At 36.2% G+C, this 25,322-nt stretch overlaps 1 protein-coding gene across 1 annotated transcript in view; it reads left to right on the top strand.

The window, feature by feature from the left end:
* The window catches only part of GMDS (GDP-mannose 4,6-dehydratase), a 711,168-nt gene that overhangs the window by 126,333 nt on the left and 559,513 nt on the right, over positions 1-25,322 (top strand). Inside the window, exon 2 of the mRNA XM_037128689.2 lies at positions 13,327-13,371. Within this exon, the coding sequence (XP_036984584.1) occupies positions 13,327-13,371 (45 nt within the window). The remainder of the gene's footprint in view (positions 1-13,326; positions 13,372-25,322) is intronic.

The following is a 25,322-nucleotide window of genomic DNA, read 5'->3' as shown; positions in this document are numbered from 1 at the left end:
ATGAAATATAACACTATTTTGATATAAATAATAGTTATTTCTTTAAAGAACATATACAGGTTCTGGCACAAGTAACATCACTTTTTTATTATAAAACTTTTTATTATAATATCATAAGCATGTAATTCTGTAACAATATCATACTCGAGCAGACCATATGATATTTTTGGTGAAATGTTCAAATTAAAATTGTATATTATTACCCCCATGTTATTACCCTACCAATCACACTCAAGCAGGTCTTACTTTTGCCAGACCCTGTATAGTATAATGTAAGGTTGACTTAACTACATCTATTAGAAGATGATAGTTTATCTGAATTTTAAGCCTAGTGTTTGGTAGAAAAATAATTTCAACTTCTCTTAATGTATGATTTAAATCTAAATAATGTAGTCAAATATCCTAAATAAGTCATAATATTAGGATTAACAATCACTGGGAAACAAAACAGTAATTAGATATTTAAGTATTATAACATTGAAGCAAAAGGAGAAAAGATGAGTGTGATCACATTAGGTTGAATTAGAGACACCTTGGCAAGGTGTCCTTCAGTCTAAGGTCCTGGCGAAATTGGAAATTTGGAACTGCGGCTGTTGTGACCAAGATGTGGAGTTATATAAATTCCTCCTTGGGATGGGCATTATTTTTCAGCTAGAAAATCTTCATTTCACTCAGTCCCACTCACCTCTGTCTGCCCTTACAAACTTGCTCTTCAGTAGAGTGTAATCTTGATAATGTTTTCTATCTGACCTATTAAGTCAAGATTTTAAAAGTGTATGGTTGAATAACAGCTATGCTCCATTGCTGTTTGTTATTAACAAACAACTTAAAAACAGACAACTGTTTTTAACAACTGTTTGTTAAAAACAAATAACTTCCAAATGCCCTATAGAAGTTTCAGCTGTCATCTGACAATTTCTTTTACTTATACCCTGCCTTCGTTTTTGTGTTAGGGCTAAAAGGCAGTGACACTAAAGAGTTGCAGGTATGATGGAGGCACATATTTTTATGTACTTCCCACTCCTTGCTCCCCAAATGGTTTTTGGTACCTTTTCTGAGTGTCAGAACCCTACTGTGCAATATATAAAACATAACAAATAGAGAGATCTCCTAGTCCGTGAAATTGAGTTTTACTAGCTAAACCACACCACAGTGAAATGAACATTGTTTGTAACTCTTCTGAACTCTGACTTACACTTACTCATTCCTGCAATACTCCATTCTTTATCTGTTCTCAGGCTCTGCATTTTAGTTAGCTTTTTAGTTTTATGATAGGCAGCTTTCTGAGTAGATGCTTACAAATTTCTCTATTTACATTTGTATATATATGTTTCATCTTTTGCAATGATTTTAAGTTATGCAAACCATAGTTCTTATTTTTTATCTTCAGTGGTTTGCAATGTCTCCAGAGTGGTGGGGACTCTTGTTACAGCAGATGAGATCTGCAATACACTAAGGAGCTGATAAGTGACATTTCTGTCATAGCACGCACATATTTTTTTTAAAAAGATTTTTATTTATTTACTTATTTAGAGAGAGGGGAAGGGAGAGAGAAAGGGGGAGAGAAACATCAATGTGTGGTTGCCTCTCACATGGCCCGCACTGGGGACCTGGCCTGCAACCCAGGTATGTGCCCTAACTGGGAATCGAACTGGCCACCCTTTGGTTCATAGCCGGAGCTATATCCACTGAGCTACACCAGGGCAGCACACACATATTTTAAGAACAATCTTAATTAGATTGTGCCAATGAATTATATCCTTGGAAGAAATTGGGGTAAAAAGAGCAAGAGTATTTGTGAATAGTTAAACTCTGTATGTCACCAACAGTGACATTTTAGTAGCAACCTGTTAAATGAATGTATAGTAAAATAGGAAAAGATATATAGTCTTCAATTTTTGTTCTTCTTATGACCTTTTAAAAAACTAAATGAAAGAACATTTGTTTTGTCTTCCTCCCCAAATCAGGACATAAATTATAAGAAGAAAAGCACAAGGCAACATGAATAAATCAAATAAAGAATAAAATTTCATAATTCTCTTTTCAGTAAAAACTTTTTTTTCCAATTTAAGGTTTTTTTTTAATCTTGGCCTTGAACACTGGACAAAGTACCTCTCTGTTTTAGTTTGAGTACCTGCAAAAAATCATTTCCTCTATCAATCACTTGGATGATTAGAACTACATAAGCATGTACTTTACAAAGAGACAGCCTTTAATTGCATGGTCTGTCACTTTGAGAGATAATGAGAAAAGGAAAAGGAAAGAAAGGATATATATTTTCAAATTTTATACAATTTTAATTTATATATACATATATACACATATATTTACTATAAAGGAATTAAAATTTTTATTTTTAATTACAGTTAACATAATATAACATTAGTTTCAGAAATATAACATAATATTAGGCATTTATATAACTTATGAAGTGGTCACCCAGGTACGTCTAGTACCCATTTGGCACAATATGTAGTTATTACAGTATTATTGACTATATACATCCCCATGACTACCTTGTGACAGTTATTACTTCTTAATCTCTTCCTCTTTATCACCCATCCCTTCAACCCCCAGCCCCCATCTGGCAACCTCAAAATGTTCTCTGTGTTTATGAATGTTTCTATTTAGTTTGTTCATTTATTTTGTTTTTAGATTCTGTATACAAGTGAAATCATATGGTATTTGTCTTTCTCTGACTTACTTCACTCAGCACAATACCTCTACATCAATTCATATTGTTGCAAATGTCAAATTTCATTCTTTTATATGGCTGACTAATATTGCATTGTATTTATGTACTACCTTGTCTTTATCCAAATCATTTATTGATGGGCACTTAGTTTGCTTCCATATCTTGGTAGTTAGCTTCCATAAATAATGTTGCACTGAAAATAGGGGTGTATATATCTTTTTGAATTAGTGTTTTGGATTTCTTTGAATAGGTATTCAGAAGTAGAATTGCTGGGTCATAAAGTAGTTGTATTTTTAACTTTTTAAGGAACCTCCACTGTTTTCCACAGTGGTTGCACCAATTTGCAATCTCACCAACAGTGCATTAGGGTCACCTTTTTTCCACATCCTCATCAGCACTTCCTGTTTGTTGATTTATTGATAATAGCTGTTCTGATAGATGTGAGGTGATAAGCTCATTTTAATTTTAATTTTAATTTTCCTGGTGATTTATGATGTGGAGCATCTTTTCATATGTTTATTGGCCGTTCCTAGGTCTTCTTTGGAGAAATGTCTATTTAGGTCCGCTGCCCATTTTTAAATTGGATTGCATGTCTTTTTGGTGTTAAATTTTATGAACTTTTTAAATATTTTGCACAATAGCCCCTTATCAGATATGTCATTGGTGAATATCTTCTCATTTAGGAAGTTGTCTTTTTTTGTTGTTGATGGTTTTCTTTGCTGTACAAACACTTTTTAGTTGATATAGTCCCATTTGTTTTTGTTTCCCTTGCCCAAGAAAAAATATCCAAAAAAGTATTATTCAGAACAATGTCAGAGAGTTTTCTGCCTATATTTTCTTGTAGGAGTTTTATGGTTTCAGGTTTTACATTTAAGTCTTAATCCATTTTGAGTTTATTTTGTATATGGTGTAAGAAAGCAATTGTTTCATTTTATTTTATGTATTTGTTCAGTTTTTCCAACATTATTTATTGAATGAACTGCCATCTTTACCTTATTGTACATTCAAGTCTCCTTTGTCAAAGATTAATCAACCATGTAAGTATGGGTTTATTCTCTGGGCGCTCAGTTATGTTCTACTGATCTATGCCTCTGTCTTTGTGCCAGTATCATGCTGTTTTGATTACTATATCTGCGTAGTATAATTTGAGATCAGGTAGCATGGTATCTCCAGTTTTGTTCTTCTTTTTCAAGTTTGTTGTGGCTATTCAGGTTTTTTGGTGGTTCCATATAAATTTCAGAATTATTTGTTCTAGTTCTGTGAAAAATGCCATTTGTATTTTGGTAGGTATTGCATTGAATCTACAGATTGCTTTAGAGTGTATGGACATTTTAACAATGTTAAGTCTTTCTATCCATGAACATAGTATATATTCTTCCAATTATTTGTATTTTCAGTTTTTTCTTTGTTGTCTTATAGTTTTCCAAGTACAGATCTTTTAACTTCTTGGTTAAATTTATTTCTAAGTTGTTTTTTTGATGCAATTGTAGATGGAGTTGTTCACTTAATTTTTTCTGATAGTTTATTATTGTTTTATAAAAATGCAACTGGCCTCTAAATATTAATTTTATATCCTTCTACTTGACTGAATGTATTTGTCAATTCTGATAGTTTTTTGGTAGAGACAATAAATTAGTTTTAATCATGACATTTACTGGTAATATATTATTAATTTTTCTGTAGATCTATATAAATCTCTATCCATTTATTTGGAGCCCTAAGTTTAAAAACTTTCAGTTAATATATTGTTCTCAACTTAAAAGGAGTTATTCACATCAGACTGAACTGGCCAGTAGGCAGACCTTTCAAAAGATTTTGGCTAAGATATACTTCTTGTATGTCCACTGTTCTTTCCTACCTTGATTTTATGAAGTGTGGTGATTTATTTCTCCTAGGCACTATTGCTTCTAGTAGAGAAGAGATCAGTATGGTAGTTTTTCTTAGCTCTTCTCTTATGCACACAGCCTTGGCACCTCTGTTCATTACTAATATATGTATTAGTGTTCCCTGATAATAGGTTATCTGGTTAATTTTTCATCCTGTCTTTCTGTGAGTTGGCTAATGCTTGTGAAATGTTGAAATCCAAGCCCCCATTGAAGCATAATTGTTTCTAGGGCAGGAAATGCCTGGCTTCTCAGATACTTTACAGAGCAATAGGGTAGGGACTAAATTTCTTATGTTCTTTCTGTCCTCTATTCCATAATATCTGTGATCCAAATAAATGTGATCCAAATAGTGATAAATTCACTAATCTGGAATACTTTGCATTGTTAATAAATTCTATAGAGACCACATTTTATATTAAAACACCTGTTAGCCCATCATTATGGAGTGATTGACCCCATTGGTGAAACAAATAATTAAAAAAATTATATATATATGTGTGTGTGTATAAATATATATATAATTTCAAATCCTTGCTCTGGCTGCTAAGATCTTGGGGAATTTCTTGGTCTTAATTAATCTCAGTTTGTTCATTTATAAAATGGAGATAATAGAGCATTTAGAACATGCCTTGTATATCCTCAATGCTATACATATGCTTACTGTTATTAGTATTACTATTACCACCATCATTTGTGTTAATAGTAGGTCATATTAGGACATTTGTTTTTCCTCTGAAGGATAAAAATATCGGTGAGTGTTGAGAATGGCAGAGTGGAAGAGAGAAAAACATGAGGTTCAAACTAAGGGAGCTTACATTTAAAAAAGGAAAGAAAATTCGTGGGATAAAGTATTCTTTGGGCATACTTTCATTCATGTGGAAATGAACAGGTAAGCTCACCCTTGATGTATCTTTGTATTATGTACACCCAGCACACATGTAGGCTGTTAATAAATGCCTTTAGGCTTACTTTTGAGGCTTTTAAAACATTTTGGGGACTATGTTTGGAATATCTCTTTGTGTGTGTTGTCCTCCTAATCATACAATTAAAAATTACCTTTTTATATCTTACTAAAAAGTGTTTACTTCCTACCATGTTGCTTTAACCTTTATCCCATTTTTCTTACAGCATGTGCCTGAACTACAGAAATTTGTTCTACTATGTTAATGGTATTTCCATGGATGTTGGGTTGTGCACATATACCTGGAGTTTAAATTGTGGTGTTTGCCTTCTTCCTTGCCATTTAAACTAAGAGTTTACAATAATCTTTAGCGACTCAAAGGAAATATTCATTTTAAATGAGGTTATTATGGAAGTTCTTCCACCGAAGATCTGCTGATGTGTTTCAAATTATTTTTGAATGGTTTTTACCGGAGATAAAAATTAGTAGATTTCATATATGTTTCAGACATGTATAAGAACAAATCAATTAGCAAAATACAACCTATTAGAAAAATGTATTAAAATTAAAGATAAAAATAATTCTCAAAAGAAATATAATAAATGGTCATAAACACAAAACAAACTCTTCAGTCTTAATACTAACCCAAAACTGGAAAGAAAAACATCATTTTTTAACCTATCAAATTGGGAAAACCCTTTTCTAAAATTAATCTTATAGGTCATTTCTTTTCTCTGTGATATCTTTTCACATGTAAATCTTTTAAAAAATTTACCATGGACATAAGACATAATATTACAGTCTTTGGAAATGTAGCATGTTTGTGGGTAAAGAATTCAGGGTAATGGTAGATCAATATGTAGGATGACATTCCAGCTCCTCATGATTTACTGGAAGGTCTTGTGTTTGGCAGCAGAGCCACTGTCATGTCTTATGTTCAAGGTGTGTGTGCAGCCCGTAAGCACCTGCTTCCCTAGCAAGCGTTCAGAGGGAAGGGTTGGTTATAGAAAGATTATCTGAACTGCTGTATACAATCAATTCTTTATTATTTAGAGGTTGTTGATCATGTTTCTGACTTACTGTATTCCTCTCTACCAGAAGGTAAATCAAAGCAAGTAGAAGTCAGTTCTTCAGTGACTGCAGCTTTTATGAAGAAATCATTTTCAACTTTGAAAACTATAGGAAATAGCAGTTCTTTATATGTTTGAAATATTTATGGTGTCCTTATTTCTTGTCTACCAGTTAGTCAGTTAATTGTTACTGTACTGATAACTGTTGGCTATATTTGTGTTTTTCACTCTGGTCATACCTTGGTATGTTTTACTTGGTTTTCAACTGTAGACATTAAACCAGTGTCATCTTAGATCTTTTCACTGTCTTTTCTAAGTGAAAAATTCTGAGGTCTGGGAGTCCAGAGACCTTTATCTTTGATGTTGTTGGTCTTTTGTTTTGGAGGAGGCAGGGGTACAGCTTGCACTTCTTTCTAACTGTGCCTGTACACTAAATATTTAACTGTTCTGAATCTCAATTTCCTGATCTGTAAAATGAGAGAGTTAGATTAATTAACCCCTGTGGTCTTTTGAATTCTGTGAGTCTGACAGAAATTTTATCCAATGATTTGTTTTACAAACATGAGCCAAGTTAAAATACTTCTCAAATATATTTTGCCTCTGGGCTCTTCACACTACAGTGGCTAATCTTCCCATTTGAAGTTTTTATTTTAAATCAAAACAGCATTTCTGGTAATTACTGAGGTTTGTATTTTTCTTTTTTTTTCAACACTTTATTTTTTTATTTTATTTTTTTACTTTTTATTTTATCGATTATGCCATTACAGGTGTACTATTCCCCCCTTCATTCCCCCCCACCCCTACTATTCCCCCCCTTTAGTTTATGACCATGTGTCTCAAGTTCTTTGGATTCTATATTTCCCATACTATTCTTGCCCTCCCCCTATCTATTTTCTACCTACCATCTATGCTACTTATTTTCTGTACCTTCTCCCCCCTTCTCCTCCTCCCACTCCCCTGTTGCTAACCCTCCATGTGATCTTCTTTTCTGTGGTTTTGCTCCTGATCTAGCTGTCCTCTTAGTTTGCTTTTATTTTAGGTGTGGTTCTTAATAACTGTGAGTTTGCTGTCCTTTCACTGTTCATATTTTTTATCTTCTTTTTCTTAGATAAGTCTCTTTAACATTTCATATAATAAGGGCTTGGTGATGATGAACTCCTTGAATTTGATTTTATCTGAAAAGCACTTTATGTGCCCTTCCATTCTAAATGAAAGTTTTGCTGGATAGAGCAATCTTGGTTGTAGGTCTTTGGATTTCATGACTTGGAATACCTCTTTCCAGCCCCTTCTTGCCTGTAAGGTCTCTTTTGAGAAATCTGCTGACAGTCTGATGGGAACTCCTTTGTAGGTGACTGTCCCCTTAACTCTTGCTGCTTCTAGGATTCTCTCCTTTGAATCTTGGCTAATGTAATGATGATGTGCCTTGGTGTGTTCCTTCTTGGGTCCAGCTTCTTTGGGACTCTCTGAGCTTCCTGGATTTCCTGGAAGTCTGTTTACTTTGCCAAATTGGGGAAATTCTCCTTACTTATTTGTTCAAATAAGTTTTCCATTGGTGGCTGTTCCTTTCCCCCTTCTGGTACCCCTATAATTCGGATGTTGGAGCGTTTAAAGATGTCCTGGAGGTTCCTAAGTGTCTCCTCATTTTTTTTATCTTGTGTCTTCATTCTTTTCTGGTTGGTCATTTTTAACCTCCTTCTAATCCACTCCTTTGATTTGAGTCCCAGTTTCCTTTCCTTTACTATTGGTTTCCTGTGCATTGCCATTCATTTCAATTAGTTTAGCCTTCATATGTTCCTCTAATTTGTGACTAAAATCAACCAGTTCTGTGAGCATCCTGATGACCAGTGTTTTGAACTGTGCATCTGAAAGTTTGGCTCTTTCTTCATCACTTAGATTTACGGGCTCTGGGGCTTTGAGATCTTCTTGAGCCATTTTTGGTCTGTTCGTGCCCATTATGTATGAGGGACGGGGCGGGGCCTCCAGGGCAGGGTCGCTGGGTTGTGATGCTGTATATGGTGGCGGGGTCAGAGTGGGGAAATGGCAGCCCCCTCTCCTGCTTCCTGCTGCTGGGTGAGGAGGGAAGCCTGAGGTGTTCACCAGGTAGGGTTGCTCAGGTCGCTGGGTTGTGATGCTGTATGTGGGGGCGGGGTCAGAGCCAGGAAATGGCGACAATCTCTGCTGCCTCCAGTCACTGGGACCCGCTGGGTCCCGTCTCATTGCCCACTCTCTCGCTGGTCTATCTGCGCAGGAATGCGCCAGCACAGACAACCCGCTGCCCTTCACCCTCGCCTGATTCACCCATTGCTTACTGGGTCGTGCTCACTAGGTCGCTCACTAGGTCGCTCACTGGGTTGGCCCTTTGCAACCCCACGCCTGGGATCCGCAGGCCTGAGTCCATCTGACTGAATTTTCCTGTGCAACCCTGCTCAGCCACCTTCTGGTTTCGCCCCTCTTACCGGTCAGGCTGAAGAATTCGTTGTTATCGGACTTCCGAAAAGTTCAATTTTCTGTGTTCTGGCTGTGTTTTCTGTTGCTAATATTTTGTTGTCTCTAAACTTGGTTGTGTGAGAAGGCACAGTGTCTCCACCTATGCTTCCATCTTGGCGGAAGTCCTGTATTTTTCTTATTGGAAGTAGAAATGACTTTCATATTGTAATTGTAATTACAATTACAATATGATAGTCATTTCTTACAGCTTACAATTATTGTAAGCTGAAAAATGCTTATTTTAGAGTAATTAGAATACATAGAGTTAAAGAGCATGAAAAGTGGTATAAGGCAGTGTTTTCTCCTCGTACAGAGAAGTATTCCATTTTCTGATGATTGAGATGATCTAGAAAAAGAAATTAATTTTATTATGGCATGATCTTTAGCCCAGTACTACTTACCTTATTCTGTTCAAAGAAGCTAACAAAAGGTGCTTAGGCAGAAACATACAGTATAATTTAGCATGCAGTTTAGGGGGACCAGAATCCCAAATTGCATATAAGAAAGTATCCTGTTTATTTGTCCTTCTAAGCTGTAAGTTTATCTGTGTTTGAACAGAGAAGAGAAATGCTAGTGTTTCCTTCTCTGCAGGAAGGTAGACTGCCTAGCACATACGTGTTTGGATGTGGGGTGGATACGAGGTGAAGGTTGGTCAGTGCTTTTTCAGCCTTCCATGGCCATTAAGAGAAGGGGAAAACTTTCTGTTCTTCGTTAGCTTTTAAAATTAAAGTTATAGGTGTGAATCTAAGGTAGTTTTTCTATTTTAGCCCAGATATAATATAGCTAATTTCTGGAATTACTCTTAATTTTTATGGCTGCTTAGCTGGAACATTTCTGAGTACTCACTTGTGAAAGGTGAAGAACAGAAATACCCATATATATGGGTTGTGGGTATCAGGCACACTGAGTCTGGCCCTTTTGGACCCTGGGCAGTGGCCCTGCCCCCTTGGCCCTAAAACCCAAATCATGCATCTACCGTCAATCCAAGTTCACCTCCAAACCACACTATACTGCTTCCCATGTAGTGCTTGTGCCCAAATGAGACTGAGAAATTTCAGACACTATGCCTGTCTCCTTTGAGCTCTGGAGTGTTCTAAAATTATGAGGCATCTCTGGATTTGGGTCACCTGATTAAAACTAGAAGCACTGTGTAATCCATAAAAATGCTTTGCAATGGAAAATGACTAAACCAATTTGCTTTATAATGAATCCACTTGTGTTATTTTATTATTTTGTTGGGTTTGGCTGTATTTTGGTAGGTCCCAGATAGAGAGAAGATTGTTTCCTAGGTCAAAGTAATGGGAGACAATGGATTCTAGTCCTGGCTTTATCTCTGGTGTGATATTAGGCAAATTGACTAACCTCCTTGTGCCTCAGTTATCTCAGATATCAAATGGCTGCTTGCCTTCTAGGCTGAGTTCTTGTAAAAATAAGAGAATATTTCTGTGTCTTGAAAATGTTAAAGCCATGGTGATTACTTTAAACTATTTAGCATTTAATATGAAATCGATACTCTTAATAACTCTGTGCAGAGTTAAATTTAAGAGTCACAATTGGGACATTATTTATCCAATTAAAAACTTCTTTATAACAAGGTTTGAACCTAGGCTGTATCAGATCATGTTCATAGCAAATGAGTTGGAAACTTAGTCCATTAGTTCATTCATTTCTGAGGAGTTACATGTCAGAATTTAATGTTGGTGGCAGGTTCTCAGTTACCATGACATTTTAGTCCTTAGTCTGATTGAAGCAATCTCTAACAGCCCTGTTCTAGAAGAGGCAGAAACAATAATCCTGCTGGTTTGATAGACGCCGCCTGTTTAGATATTGTGTCTCCAAGTGGAGTCCCCTCAGGGACCTGGGGAGAGGACTAAGGGAGGCCAGCTGGGCTCCCTGGGACAGAGACCAGGAGACCTCTCTCTGCTCCACTTCCCACTCATTGTGCTGCCCAGGCCCTATCACTTGAGAGACCTGGCAAGGAAGTAAGAAGGAAGTGAATGCCACTGCTGGTTCACAATGTTCCAGTGTGGTTGGAAAGTTTGAGAAGTGGCCTGGGTGAGAAGAACAAGACCTTATTGACAGGGTTCGGTCCTGGTTAGGCCTGTTTCACATCAGTTTTCTAAATAATCATAGCTCTCCCTGCCTTCATGGTTCTTGAGCAGCTTCACCTCTGCCTTAAAAAAAAACAACAACAACAAAAAACGCAAAACAAAAAACTTTCTGGGCAACTATGGTAGAGCATAAAGCATTTTAACTTTTTATTTCAGGAGAAATTATAAAATGTGAAAAATATGGTATTGGCTGCTTCAAAATGATACACCAACGAGATAAAACAAAACATACTTTCTAGGGCTTTCCAACCTACTGTACAATTATTCATCTTGTTTAAATGCTTTTTCTGTTAAGCTCTTTTCTCATTGATTTATTTATAAGACTACTGACTACTCGCATATTTCCGATGGTCATGTAGAATGACCTGGCTTATCCTGATCTGAATTATTTAGTCCTCTTACATGATTTAGTTTGGATATTGGGTATATAAAAATTACACAGTTGTATATATCATAAGATTGAAAGGAAAAGAAATGTGCCGAACCATCTTTCTTCTTCTCCACATGAGTTGTAAACTAGAATATTTATGTCAAGAAATCAGAGGAAAATCACTGGGGGTTTTAAAGAACCACAAAATGTGTCCCTTGTATACCTTGCTTTGTCATCCTGCTTGAATTTTATACATGACGTCTGCAGTAAGTAGGAAACACTCTTGGTAGTTATGTCATTTTCAGGACTCACCGTTGTCTTCAATTTCATCTCTAAGTCAATAATAATAATAAGGCTTCATTTTTCTTTTTCCTGGTATAACTCATAGGAACATTTGGAGGTCAAAGGGATATTTAAGCTTTTTTAAAAATAGCCCAAATATTCTCAATTACTTTTTATTATACAAATTTCAGTAGTTGGAGCCCCTGTTTTTCTGTGTCTGGATAGGATGGAAGGGACTTGCCTGGACTGAAAGCAGAAGAGCAGCTAAAGGATTGCTTGTGAAATGTCTATGCTACTCAGTGATTTCTCATACTTTCTGAACCTAGAAGTGACACATGAAATATTTTAGTTTAAATGGACCACTATTACCCAGAAATTTTTTAAAGAATTATTAAAAATCATTTGAATATCCCTGTTTAGACACTTTCACTTAATGCAGTGATTAACTGCATGGTTTTAAGATGCATACAAATGAAGTACTTAATATTTTATAAAACAGATAAGCACCTTCCTTTTTAGTTTGTGTGTATGTGCACATATATTCAGTGATAATAATACAAATCTGATCATGTCTGCTACCCCCTACCCTGACTTCCACCTCAAAATTCTTTCTTTAGTGACTTTAGAGAATCCCTGGATTATAGCAAACTCCTACCAGTGTGTGGAAGGCCTCCCAGCAAAGGCTACCACCTTCCTCCTCTCTACACTGGTGTCTTTTCCCAGTGATGTCAGCCCTCTGGTGTTCTTTGCCTCCCCCTCACACTTACCCTGCTCTCTCTGCAACTCCCATAGCTACCATCTCTTCCCTTCCTAAGAGATTCCTTTTGGCACCCTCAGAATTAGAGTTTTAAGTTCCTACAGTAGTACTAAGGCCTTCTGGTTTGCCTCACTTATGTTACATATTTTACACCAGTGATTTTCAATCTTTTTCATGTCACGGCACACATAAACTAATAATTAAAATTCTGCAGCACACTAAAAAGTATACATTTTCTACCTATCTGACAAGAAAAAATAAGTATAATTTTGATTCATTTACACCAGATGGCTATCGTTGTGTTGGTTGTTGTCATTTTTTAAATTTGAAAATCTAAGGGAGAAGAGGTCAGTGCCCCTGACTACATAGTCAGGTAGTGCATGCTTTAAAAATTCTTGTGGCATACCAGTTGAAGATTACTGTTTTACACAGCTAGTAAGGGACGAAATCTAACTCTAAATCCATCTGATTCTGAAGAATCATGTTCTTTCTTTTGCCCCATATTAAATCCCTGGACTTCTGTTTCTTTCTGTGTGAGCACTCATATGAAATAATGTCTATGAAAATGTATATTGAACAGTAGAAAAACATTTAGTGTTTACCATCATTACCTTGTTTGCCATTATTCTTACTTCGTTTAATTTGTTTGCCATCATTCTTAAGTTTATATTACTTCTTAAATGCTTTTCTCAAAACTCTTAGTCTTTGCTGCTTTCTTGGCTAGCCATGATGGGTCTGACATTTGTCAATTTTCCTTCTCTTCCCAGGATGGTTCGTACTTGGCTGAGTTCCTGTTGGAGAAAGGCTATGAGGTGAGTGACTCAGTGAGCAAGCACAGGCTAGTGGAATCACTTGGACACAGTGGCCTCCTGCTTCCTCTGCTGCCGTCCTTCTGTGTGTGTTTTCCACTGAAACTCTGATAACAAATCAAAATCAGGGGAAGAATGTGCCTTTTGGCTTGTAACCATGCCAGCTCATTGTACTGTTTATCTACTGGTGAGCACTGGTGGCTTCCCCCTGTTCCTTAGTGTTTAACTACTTTGCACGCTTCCCACATTTTCAGATAAAACAGCAACCTGTGTAAGCTAAAAGCTGTACCATTATTAGGGTTAATTTATGATGTGATATGTTACATAAAAAAGTCCCACTCACAGTGAAGTCATTTAATTCGGAAGTCATTTTATTGCACAGAGCAACAGAAACTAAGTTGATCTTGCAAGCTTAAATGAAAAATTAATGCTTATATATTTTGCTTTCTAAAAGGCAGCCATATATTTTATGGAAGCTGAAACTTCAGGATTCGCTGCTATCATCATTGTCTTTGTTGTGTTTTCTTCTCCTTCTTCTCCTTAACATTTTCTTTAAGATAAACAAGGGTCTCATATTTTAAATTTGATATAGCTTTGTTTTACCATTTTCAAGAACAGTTTTCAGATATGTACACCTATATAAATTCATATTATACAGAGAATGAAAATCTACACAGTAATCCATATGCCCTGGCCTGATTTGGGAGTATTTACATTAATAATTTGGATTCTCTGTTTATCCCAATTGGATGTGCATTGTTTTAAAAATGTGCACTGTGAACAAACGGACAAACACCAGCAAGAAATTTGGCATTTAAACACCAACAGGATTTGCTAAAAAGAAAAGTAGTTTGCTAAAAAGTAGTTTTTTACTTTAACCCATAATCTTTTCTGAGAGCCTACTTTTAGACTTTAAGAAGTAATAGCAGGTATGTTTAGTACCTCCTGTGCCCTTATCTAATAGCTAGTTTTGTATCTTACAATAATATCAAAATAAGGCAATGGAATTATGAATGTATTATATATGTACACATATGTTCATATAAATAGATTCCCACTATAACTGGGGGATAAATAACATATATTACAGGGCAGCAGATTTTAGAAAGGATTATATGTAGTGCAGAAGAGCTGGTTTCAGGTCCAGACTGATTTTTATTGAGGCTATATTAACATAATGTTGCAATAAATCCAAAAGAAAAGGTGTTACAGAGAAATGCTGGCTCAGACCAATAGGGCTTTAGAGAGGAATTAGTGATTTGGCTGTATATTGAGTAAACCAGGAGAAGGAACTAGCTGAGTAATAACTGGTGGGTTCAGGGCATGCTGCTCCAAAGTGTGGCATATTGGCATAATGAATATTTTAAGCTGAAGGAGTGTGAGAAAATGACAGAAGTTTCTCCTGTAAATCTGTCTTAGTTCTTAGTCAGTTTAATGTAGAGTAGGAAAAGAGTCCCTGGGTCTGAAAATTAAACTGAAAAGCATACAAATTTATTTAATACAAGTTTTACATGACAGAGAGCTTTCATGAGGAAATGAATATCTGAAGAAACAGTAAAGCCTAAGTATTTTTATGGTAAATTTGATGGAGAGTAGATAGTCCTGAAGTGTGAGGTAAGTGTAGTACACTAGGGGAAGCCTGGCAAGGTCTGTTTGTTAGGATTCTTCTTGGTGTCCCATTGTTTTCAGAGATAAGGATGCTCCATTCCTCTCTGTAGAGGGAGAACACCTCTTACTTGGGGGCTTTGTGACTGCTTCAGGGGAAAAGGCAAGGGGAGAGTCAGAGTGGCCTTCCTGTTTTTGCCATTTTCTCAAACTCCTTCAGCTTAAAATACTCAATATGCCAAGATGTCATATCTTGGAGTAGCATGTCCTGAATTCCATCGTAGTCATCACATTTTTGGAAGAGAGAGGTGGTATATCAGAAGGCATCCTGAGTCCCTCAGAAGGGACTGAGACCTGAGGTGAGGATGGTGGGAACAAGTCGTGTGTATAGCTAGTCCAGAGAAAAAGGTAGTGACAGTGTGAGGTGCGGCAGTCTTTTTGGATTAGTGATCAAGTCTGGGGTTAGTCTGGGTATGTTTGATGATAAATATTCTCAGTCATCAGGATGGTGCTATTAGTAGGAAGAAGACATGCATGGAGAAGCAAAGCTCCATTTAAGTGGCTTGTTAAGGAACTAGCAGACTTCAGAAGGTGGATAGTGAAGTTTATAAATGGACGAGAGACTTAGAAGTAAATGTAATAAGAACCTAGGACTGCCACATGAACTACAAATGTTTTTGTTCCATTGGCATTTGAAAATTTAAGAGCAGATTTTATTCTGATAAAGATACAATAGAAGGCTCATTTGGCATGTCAAAGTTAATGGGAGGAATGAATCATTGAAACAATGATTGGCAAGAGAAGAGAGGTTTAGGAGTGAGATCCATAACTTGATAGAAAGAAATGCTATAGACAATACAGGTGGAAGGTACGCAGTTACACAGTATAACCAGAGACGACTCCTTCTTTTAGCACAGGGGAAATATGAGTTTTGTAGGAATGCAGGGAATAAAAAAAGTGTGTTTTTCCACACTGTATTCAATTTTAAAAGGCTACTATCTTCAGTTTTAAGAGATTAATAAAATTGGAGGAAAAGCTATTAAGAGGAATCTCATGGTAGCACAGGCTTTATCTTTCTGTGCTTAGATCAAAGTAAATGTGAGTTATTTTTCGAAGAGGCTACATTGGAGGGTTTCCAGAGTTATTAGCCAGCATTCCCTGGTTGCTCAATACCATGAGCAAAATAACAGGGTAAATAGCATGCAGTAGGATTAGAGGGGGGTATACCAGTCCACACCTAAATTGACAGGGTCAACATCAGCAATTTTGGATGAGCACAGACTTCTAATTCAGCGGGTTCTCAACCTTTAATGTGCATCATAATCGCCCAGAGCTCATTATGACACAGATGGCTGACTCTGAGGTCTGGAAACTGCCTTTTTAACAAGCCCTGGTTGTTGCTGATGCTGCCCTCCTGGGTACTGCACCTTGAGAACCACTGGACTAAAGGTTCAAATGAGATAATTTAATCATAAGATATTGGGTTGGCCAAAAAGTTCATTTGTCTTTTTTTTCTGCAAGATGGCTCTAGTAAGTGTTTAGTTATCTTAACTTTATTTGAAATAGTTTTGTTAGATTGTATTGTGACAGCTGTTAGTGTGCATTTTAAAAATACTTATCAAAATTGTTGAATTTTTATGTAGCCATTTTAATATTGAAGATGGAAGAATATATTCAACATTTTTGCCGTATCATGCTTTATTATTTCAAGAAAGGTAAAAATGCAAGCAAAACACAAAAGAAGATTTGTGCAGTGTCTGGAGTAGGTGCTGTGACTGAACATGTCAGAAGTGTTTTGTGAAGTTTTGTGCTGGAGGTTTCTCACTGGATGATGCTCCATGGTCAAGTAGACCAGTTGAAGTTGATAGAGATTAAGTCGAGACATTACTTGAGAACAGTCAACATTATACCATGCAGGAGATAGCTGACATACTCAGAATACCCAAATCAATAAAGTTATTGGTGAAGATAAACAGTGTCTTTTAATTTATGGAAAAAACTATATGGACTTTTTTGGCTAACCCAGTAATTTGTAGGGACTTGCTTCTCTGAGCTCTCATATTATTTTGAATCTAGTCTTTGTATAAGGAATATCACCTCAAATTCTGTGAACAGATAATACTGAGGCTGAGTTCCTCTCAGAAAAGAAAGGGGCAGACTTTAATTGGTTAGCATGGCAAGGTCTTTCATTGTGAAAATGGGGAAGCAACAGTTAGCTGGAAGGAGGCAAGTGAAAGAGTAGACATTTGGCTGGGTAGTGATGATGGGGCTCCATGTGTAAGAACAATCTATATATAGAGTTAACACAGCACAATTAGATCTATTCTTTTACTGCTTTTTAGTTAAGAAAATAACTTAAAGGTATAAAAGCTTGGTGAGTCTTGAAGCAAAAACAGGCATTGATGAATGACTGGAAAAAGAATGTGTTTATTTATAGATTGGTTAGTCAATGTTAAATACATGCATGACCTCACTCATTAGATCCCTGAAGCCATGGGGCATGGTCATCTAATGTGGCCCCTAAATCCTCACATCTGATCATGTTTTCAATTAACTATTTTAATGGGAAAACTTTATTCGTGGTCCAATTCTCATTGAGAAGAGACTCTGTATAAAGGTATAAAATTACAGTTTTTACTATTGGTTGTTTCTTGAATTTTGCTCAAGATTAAAAATTAAAGCATAAAGAGAATTGATCTAATCCTAGTGCATCATTTTTGAATATCTATAGATGTCATTCATTATGAGGAAAGCTAAGAATTTCAGGTTTCATACAAAATCACTCTTTAAAATATTATTTATTTTTAAAATGATAGAGAAAAGATAAACATAGTTATAAAGAATAAAATGGCAATAGCTACATACCTAGCAATAATGATGTGAAATGTAAATGCATTAAAAGCTCCAATCAATAGACATTAGGTAACAGAATGGATATGAAAACAAAACAAGATCTATATATATGCCATCTACAAAAGGCACACCTCAAAATGAAAGACAAACTCACACTAAAAGCCAAAGCATGGAAAAATGTAACAGCAAATGTTCATGCAAATGGTAACAGCAACAACAACAAAGCTGAGATAGATGTACTTGTATCAGACAAAATAGACTTTAAAACAAAGGCTACAGTAAATGATATAAAAGGACATTACATAATGATTGAAGGATCAATCTAACAAGAGGATTAATTGTAAATATTTATGTACACAACATAGGAGTACATATATAAAGCAATCTTGATGGACATAAATGGAGAGATTGACAGTAATACAGTTATTGTCAGGGATTTTAACACCTCATTGGCATCAATGGCTAGATCTTCCGGACAGAACATCAATAAGGAAGTAGTGGCCTTAAATGACAAACTAGATAAGATGGATTTAATTGATGCTTTTTGAGCGTATTCAAGAGCACGGGGAACATTTTCAAGGATAGATCACATGTTGGAACACAACACCAGTTTCAATAAATTTAAGAAGGTTGAAATCATATCAAGCATCTCCTCCCACACAAAGGTATGAAAGAGAAATCAATTAAGAGGGAAAAAACTGGAAAAAACACATGTGAGCAAAATAACACATTACTAAATAACAAATATGTTATTTAGGAATAGGAAAAACTCAAAAGATATCCTGATACAAATGCAAATAAAAACAAGTGACCTAACAATCTAAGAGACACAGTGAAAGCAATCTTAAGAGGGAAATTCACAGCATTACAGGACTACCTCAGGAAATAAGAACAATGTCAAATAAAAAAATCTAACTTTACACTTAAAGGAAGTATAAAAAGAACAGCAAACAAAGCCCAAAGTGAATAGAAATAAAAACAAAGTCTAAAAAACAATACAAATGATCAATGAATACAAGAGCTGGTTCTTTGAAAAGGTAAACAGGACTGATGAATTTTTAACTAGATTCATCAAGAAAAAAAAAAGAGAGAACCCAAACAAATAAAATCAGAAATGAAAAGTGAGAAGCAACATTTGACAGCAAAGAAATACATAGGATTATAAGAAAATAATACTAAAAACTATATACCAATAAATTGGATAGTTTGAAAGAAAAAGGTGAATTCCTACAAACATGCAATTATCCAAAACCAAATCAAGAAGAAACAAAAAAGTCTGAACAAACTGATTACAACTAATGAAATTGAAGAAGTAATAAAAAAACTTGCAACAAAAAAATAGTCCTAGATCAGATGGCTTCGTGGGTGAATTTTACCAAACATTTGAAGGAAAACTAACACTGTACCTCAAACACTTCCGCAAAATTCAAGAAGAGGGAAGATTCCCAAACTCATTTTTCAAGGCCAGTATTATTGTCACTCCAACACCAGATAAACACAATACAAAGAAAGAAAATTATAGGCCAATATTCCTGATAAACATAGGTGCAAACATCCTCAACAAAATATTAGCAAACCAAGTTAGGTATGCTACCTGATATCAAACTATACTACAAGGTTATTGTGATCAATACAGCACGGTACTGGCATAAAAACAGACACGTAGTTTAATGGTACAGAATAGAGAGAGATAAATCTATGCCTATATGGTCAATTAAAATTTGACCAAAACAGCCCTGGCTGATGTAGTTCAGTGGATTGAGTGCGGGCCTGTGAAGCAAAGGATCACTGGTTCGATTCCCAGTCAGGGCACATGCCTGGGTTGCAGGCGAGGTCCCCAGTGGCGGACACATGAGAGGCAACCACACATTGATGTTTCTCTCCCTCTCTTTCTCCTTCCTGTCCCCTCTCTCTTAAAATAAATAAGTAAAGTATTTTAAAAAATAAAATTTGACCAAAACATGAGGAACATACAGTGGAATAAAGACAGTCTATTCAATAAATGGTATGTGAAAAATTGGACAGATACATACCAAAAAATGAAACTAGACCACCACCTTGTACCATATACAAGAATAAACTCAAAGACTTAAATGTAAGACTTAAAACCATGAAATTCCTACAACATAGTCAGTAAAATATTTCTAACAGCAGCATTTTTTTCTGACGTATCTCCTCAAGCAAGGGAAAAAAAGAAACAAACGGGGTTGAATCAAAACTAAAAAGTTTCTCACTTCCAAGGAAATAATCAACAAGATGAAAAGACAACCTACTTAATGGGAAACAATATTCTCCAATGATACATCTGACAAGGGGTTTATACGCAAAATTTATTAAGAACTTATACAATTCAACACCAAAAAATCCAAACAATTCAGTTTAGAAATGAGCTGAGGACCTAAATATACATTTTTTCCAAAGACTCCATAGACATATGAAAAAATGCTAAGTATCACTAATCATCAGAGAAATGTAAATTAAAACCATAATGAGATGTCACCTCATACCTGTGAGAATGGTGATCATCAATAAATCAACAAATAAGTTTTGGTGAGGATATGGATAAAAGACAACTATTGTGCACTGTTGGTGGGAATGCACAGTGGTGCAGCCACTCCAGAAAACAGTATGTAGAGTCCTCGAAATTAAAAATGGAACTGACATATGACCCTATGATTCTGCTTCTGGGTATATATTTGAAGAAACTAGAAACACTAATTCAAAAGAATATATGCATCCTTATGTTCTTTGCAATATTATTTACCATAGTTAAGATAAGGAAGTAACCCAAGTGCTTACCTGTAGACTAGTGAATAAAAATGTTGTGGTACATATATACAATGGAAGTATTACTTGGCCATAAAAGAGAATGAAATGCTACCATTTTTGGTAACATGGTTGAACCTAGAGGGTATTATGCTAAGTGAAGTAAGACAATCACAGAAAGAAAAATACTATATGATTTTACCTTTATGTGGAATCTAAAGAGTAACATAAATGAACAAACATACTCACTGATCCAGAGATCAGACTGTTTTCCAGAGAAGAAAGGGGTTGGGGTAACTGGGTGAAAGAGGTAAAGGGATTAGGAAGTACAAATTGGTAGTTTCAAAATTCACAAGGATATAAAATACAGCATAGAAAATGTAGTCTATAATAGTATAATAACTATGTATGGTGCCAGCTGTGTACTGAAAATATTTGGGAGGGTCACTTTGTAAAGTATATTATATGATTGTCTGACCACTGTTCTGTACACATGAAACTGATACAAAGTAATATTGAATGTATACTGTAATTGAAATGTAAAATTTAAAAAGTTAAAAATAATAAAATAAAAAATATGCAACAGTCCCTATTAAACAAAACAATAACTGTATGTATTTATTTCCACACATTGTTGAAGTGCAAAGGATAGTTCTCTTTTATACCCTGTCAGCCAGCTCAGAGCAAAGGAGAGAAAGCCCTTGGGCTCTGGTGCTGGACAGCCTGTGTCCCAATTCTCCTCTGCCACTTGCTGATTGTGTGGCCTTGGGCAGGGCACTGAACCTTTCTAAGACTTAGTCCCTTCCCATAGATGGGGATGATGGGTGTACCTTTTCCCCATAGTTGTCCTGAAAATTTGGTGAGATAATCTATGGAAGGCAGTCCTGAGGAGCTCTGTGAGATCTATAGGATTTGTTGATACTGGAGTGATAAAGTGACAAAGTGCTTGATGTTGACAAGCCGAGGGCAACAGAATTTGTAGCAGACTCCTTAGTCCAGTTCATAAAATAGCATTAGTGAAAGGTAGGCATGTTACACTGCCTAGGATCCTAGCGCTGTGTATATTCCTTCTCATCATGACAGGAGATCCAACAGAAGTGAAGCTTCTTGCAAAATTACATTCAAGTTTCCAGTGCTTTCCTAGTGTTGTTGTTAGCAGTTAGCGAAACAGCATACTTATGTACACCTGAAGCTAATGCAAAATAATATTGAGTGTAAATTGAACAAAATATAGAGATAAACCAGAAAAATGAAAGACAAAATTGAGCCCTTTAAAGACTGGAATTTAGAGACTTCTGCTAAGATGGAGGGGTAGGTGGAAACATTGTGCCTTCTCGCACAACCAAGTTTAAAGACAACAAAGTTTTAGCAACAAAAAATGCAGCCAAAACACAGAAAATTGAACTATACAGAAGTCCGACAACAACGAACCATTCAGCCAGACCAGTAAGAGGGGCAGAGCTGGCAGTGGAGTGGGGTCGGACAGGAAAGATCCCCCAACCCAGGTGTGCAGGCAGCCAAGGGCAGATTCCAGGTGTGGGGTAGCAATGGGTGGACCCAGTGAGGGGGCAAGGAGGCAGGCTGACCAAGGTCACACATTCGTGCACAGATAAACCAGGGAAAGGAGCGGGCAGTGAGACAGACCGCTCAGGTCCCAGCGGTGGGAAGCAGCAGAGGGGACTGCTATTGCCCCTCCTTGTCCCTGACCCCACATACACCTTCACAACCCAGCAACCTGGGTGGCCCCGCCCTGGTGAACACCTTAGGCTCCACTCCTCATTCATAATAGGCACAAACACACCAAAACATGGCTCAAGAAGAACTCAGAGCCCCAGAGCCCATAAATCTAAGCAAACAAGAAATTGCCAACCTGTCAGAGGTACAGTTCAAAACACTGGTGATCAGGATGCTCACAGAACTGGTTGATTTTAGTCACAAATTAGAGGAACAAATGAAGGCCAAACTAATCAAAATGAAGGAAAATGCACAGGGAACTAATAGTGATGGGAAGAAAACTGGGCTTCAAATCAAGGGAGTGAACCAGAAGGAAGAAAAAAATGACCAAACAGAAAAATATTAAGAAACAAGAATTCAAAAAAAATGAGGAGAGCCTTAGGAACCTCCAAGACATCTTTAAACGCTCCAACATCCGAATTATAGGGGTACCAGAAGGGGAAGAGGAACAGCCACGAGTGGAAAATTTATTTGAACAAATAAGTAAGGAGAACTTCCCCAATCTGGCAAAGGAAATAGACTTCCAGGAAGCTCAGAGAGTCCCAAAGAAGTTGGACCCAAGAAGGAACACACCAAGGCACATCATCATTACATTAACCAAGATTAAAATGAAGGAGAGAATCTTAGAAGCAGCAAGAGAGAAAGGACAGTCACCTACAAAGGAGTTCCCATCAGATTGTCAGCAGATTTCTCAAAAGAGACCTTACAGGCAAGAAGGGGCTGGAAAGAAGTATTCCAAGTCATGAAGTACAAAGACCGACATCCAAGATTGCTCTATCCAGCAAAGCTTTCATTTAGAATGGAAGGACAGATAAAGTGCTTCTCAGATAAGATCAAATTCAAGGAGTTCATCATCACCAAGCCCTTATTATGTGAAATGTTAAAGGGACTTATCTAAGAAAAAGAAGATAAAAAATATGAACAGTGAAAGGACAGCAAACTCACACTTATTAAGGACCACACCTAAAACAAAAGCAAACTAAGAGGACAGCTAGATCAGGGGCAGAACCATAGAAATGAAGATCACATGGAGGGTTAGCAACAGGGGAGTGGAAGGAGAAGAAGGGGGGAGAAGGTACAGAGAATAAGTAGCATAGGTGGTAGTTAGAAAATAGATAGGGGAGAGGGTAAGAATAGTAGGGGAAATATAGAATCTAAAGAACTTGAGACACGTGGACATAAACTAAAGGGAGGGAATGGTGGGGGAGGGGTGTGCAGGGTGGAGGGGAATGAAGGGGGGAAATAGAACAACTGTAATGGCATAATCAATAACATATATTAAAAAATATTTTAAAAAGAAGAATTTACCTGGGAATATGTGAAAAACCTGTATTATGTAATTCGGTAACAACCACACCAAAACATACAAAGAATTTAACATAAAGAATTGGTAAATTGTGGGTTTCCCTTCTGGGAAATGTAGTACAACTACAGAGATCAGGAGAACAAAAATAGTATGTAAAGCCTGTCCAATGTTATCTCTGATAAATTATTTGTTAGGATATGGAATTTCTTGGTCTTTGAGAATCTTTGAATTACTTTTTTCTGGGTTATTGCAAATCTCAAAATCAGTGGTGAAAAAAAGTTTTTATGGAATTTATTTTGAAACCATTCTGAGTGCTAGCATGATGGGTTGGGTCCAGTTTTTAATGCCACCACTTACTAGCTGTGTAGTCTCAGGCAGCATCCTCATCTGTAGAATTCATGTAGTAATAGAAAGGGTATTGTGAACATTAGGTGATTTAATATCTATAAAAAACAGTGAGCACATGATCACTGCCACATACATGTTGGCTATTGATGTTACCTACATGTACTTAGAAAAAAAAAACAACAAACAAACCAAGAGGTGTTAAATATCCCTGGAAGGCATCCTTACCTCCAGGAAGAAGGAGAATGCAGGAGAAGTTGAAATTCAGTGGTAAAAAGTTTTCTTGACTATATTAAATAAATAAGTAAACAGATAAATATGGACTGTTTTGGATGGAAGAAGGGAGAGAGAAAGGGAGCGGAATGGAGGGAGGGAAGGAAGGAAAGGAAAGAAAAGGAAGGAAGGAACAAACGAAGGGAAGATTTCTTCAAGTACTGCCTAATCTCACTCTAGGTTTTGAAGTCAAACCAACTTTGTTTTGACACTGAGAGTATCTGAAATTTTCCTTTTCATCACTTGGTTAAATGGTATATGACATGTATTTTTCAAAATACTCCCATTCAAGTCCTCAGTTTTTCAGAACTATGTTTTGTTTTAGAACTGCTGTAATTTAATAATGATTTTGATTAAGTTTATATGGAATCACATTTAGCTCATCTATGTTTTCACTTTGGTGTTCTAACTTCTCATCTTTTTCCCCCCTAAAATCCTTACAAAAATAAACAAAAAAATCCTACTTACATCCCACTTAACTAGATCATTCAGTTTGCATACATTTTGGCTTGTTTTAAAGTATGTATTTCACCTGTCACAGAAGCAGACAGACTTAGTTCTCCTAAATTCTTAGAACAACACCAGCTGTCATGGATTAAGCACTTGGCAAATCTTTCGTTCCCTGCATACATGTACCAAAAGTTGGGCATGAGGGAAAATTAAAGCACATTATTTGGTATTTAGAAAAAAAAACAATTAGTGCTTAATGTTTTATTGTCATACTTGTGTTATTTTATGCTGTAACCTTTTGTAGCTGCCCAATTTTCATACATCCATCAATATCATTAATTTTTTTATCAGAGCCTTATGTTTGTATACAGTGTGTATGTACGTGGCATTTCTTTGTTTTGAGTTGCCGTAATATATGACTTACCCACAATTAAACAATCAAGAGAAAAAATACACTAAAACACATTTTTATTGTTTTTTTCATTGTCAAAGTTAAATGATCTCTTTTTAGAACATATAAATTATCATCTACCCAATGAAATAAAGCTGAAAAATCTGTATTTCAAAAATAACTGTGGTGGTAAACAAATTTTCTATGTATAAGTGTATTTGTGAACTTGTT

This window comes from Artibeus jamaicensis, unplaced genomic scaffold (assembly GCF_021234435.1).
Source record: "Artibeus jamaicensis isolate MK-2021 breed Jamaican fruit bat unplaced genomic scaffold, CSHL_Jam_final contig_594, whole genome shotgun sequence".
NCBI classification, from domain to species: Eukaryota; Metazoa; Chordata; class Mammalia; order Chiroptera; family Phyllostomidae; genus Artibeus; species Artibeus jamaicensis.
Note: the sequence above shows the minus strand (reverse complement) of the source record. Positions and strands in the feature narration are given on the sequence as shown.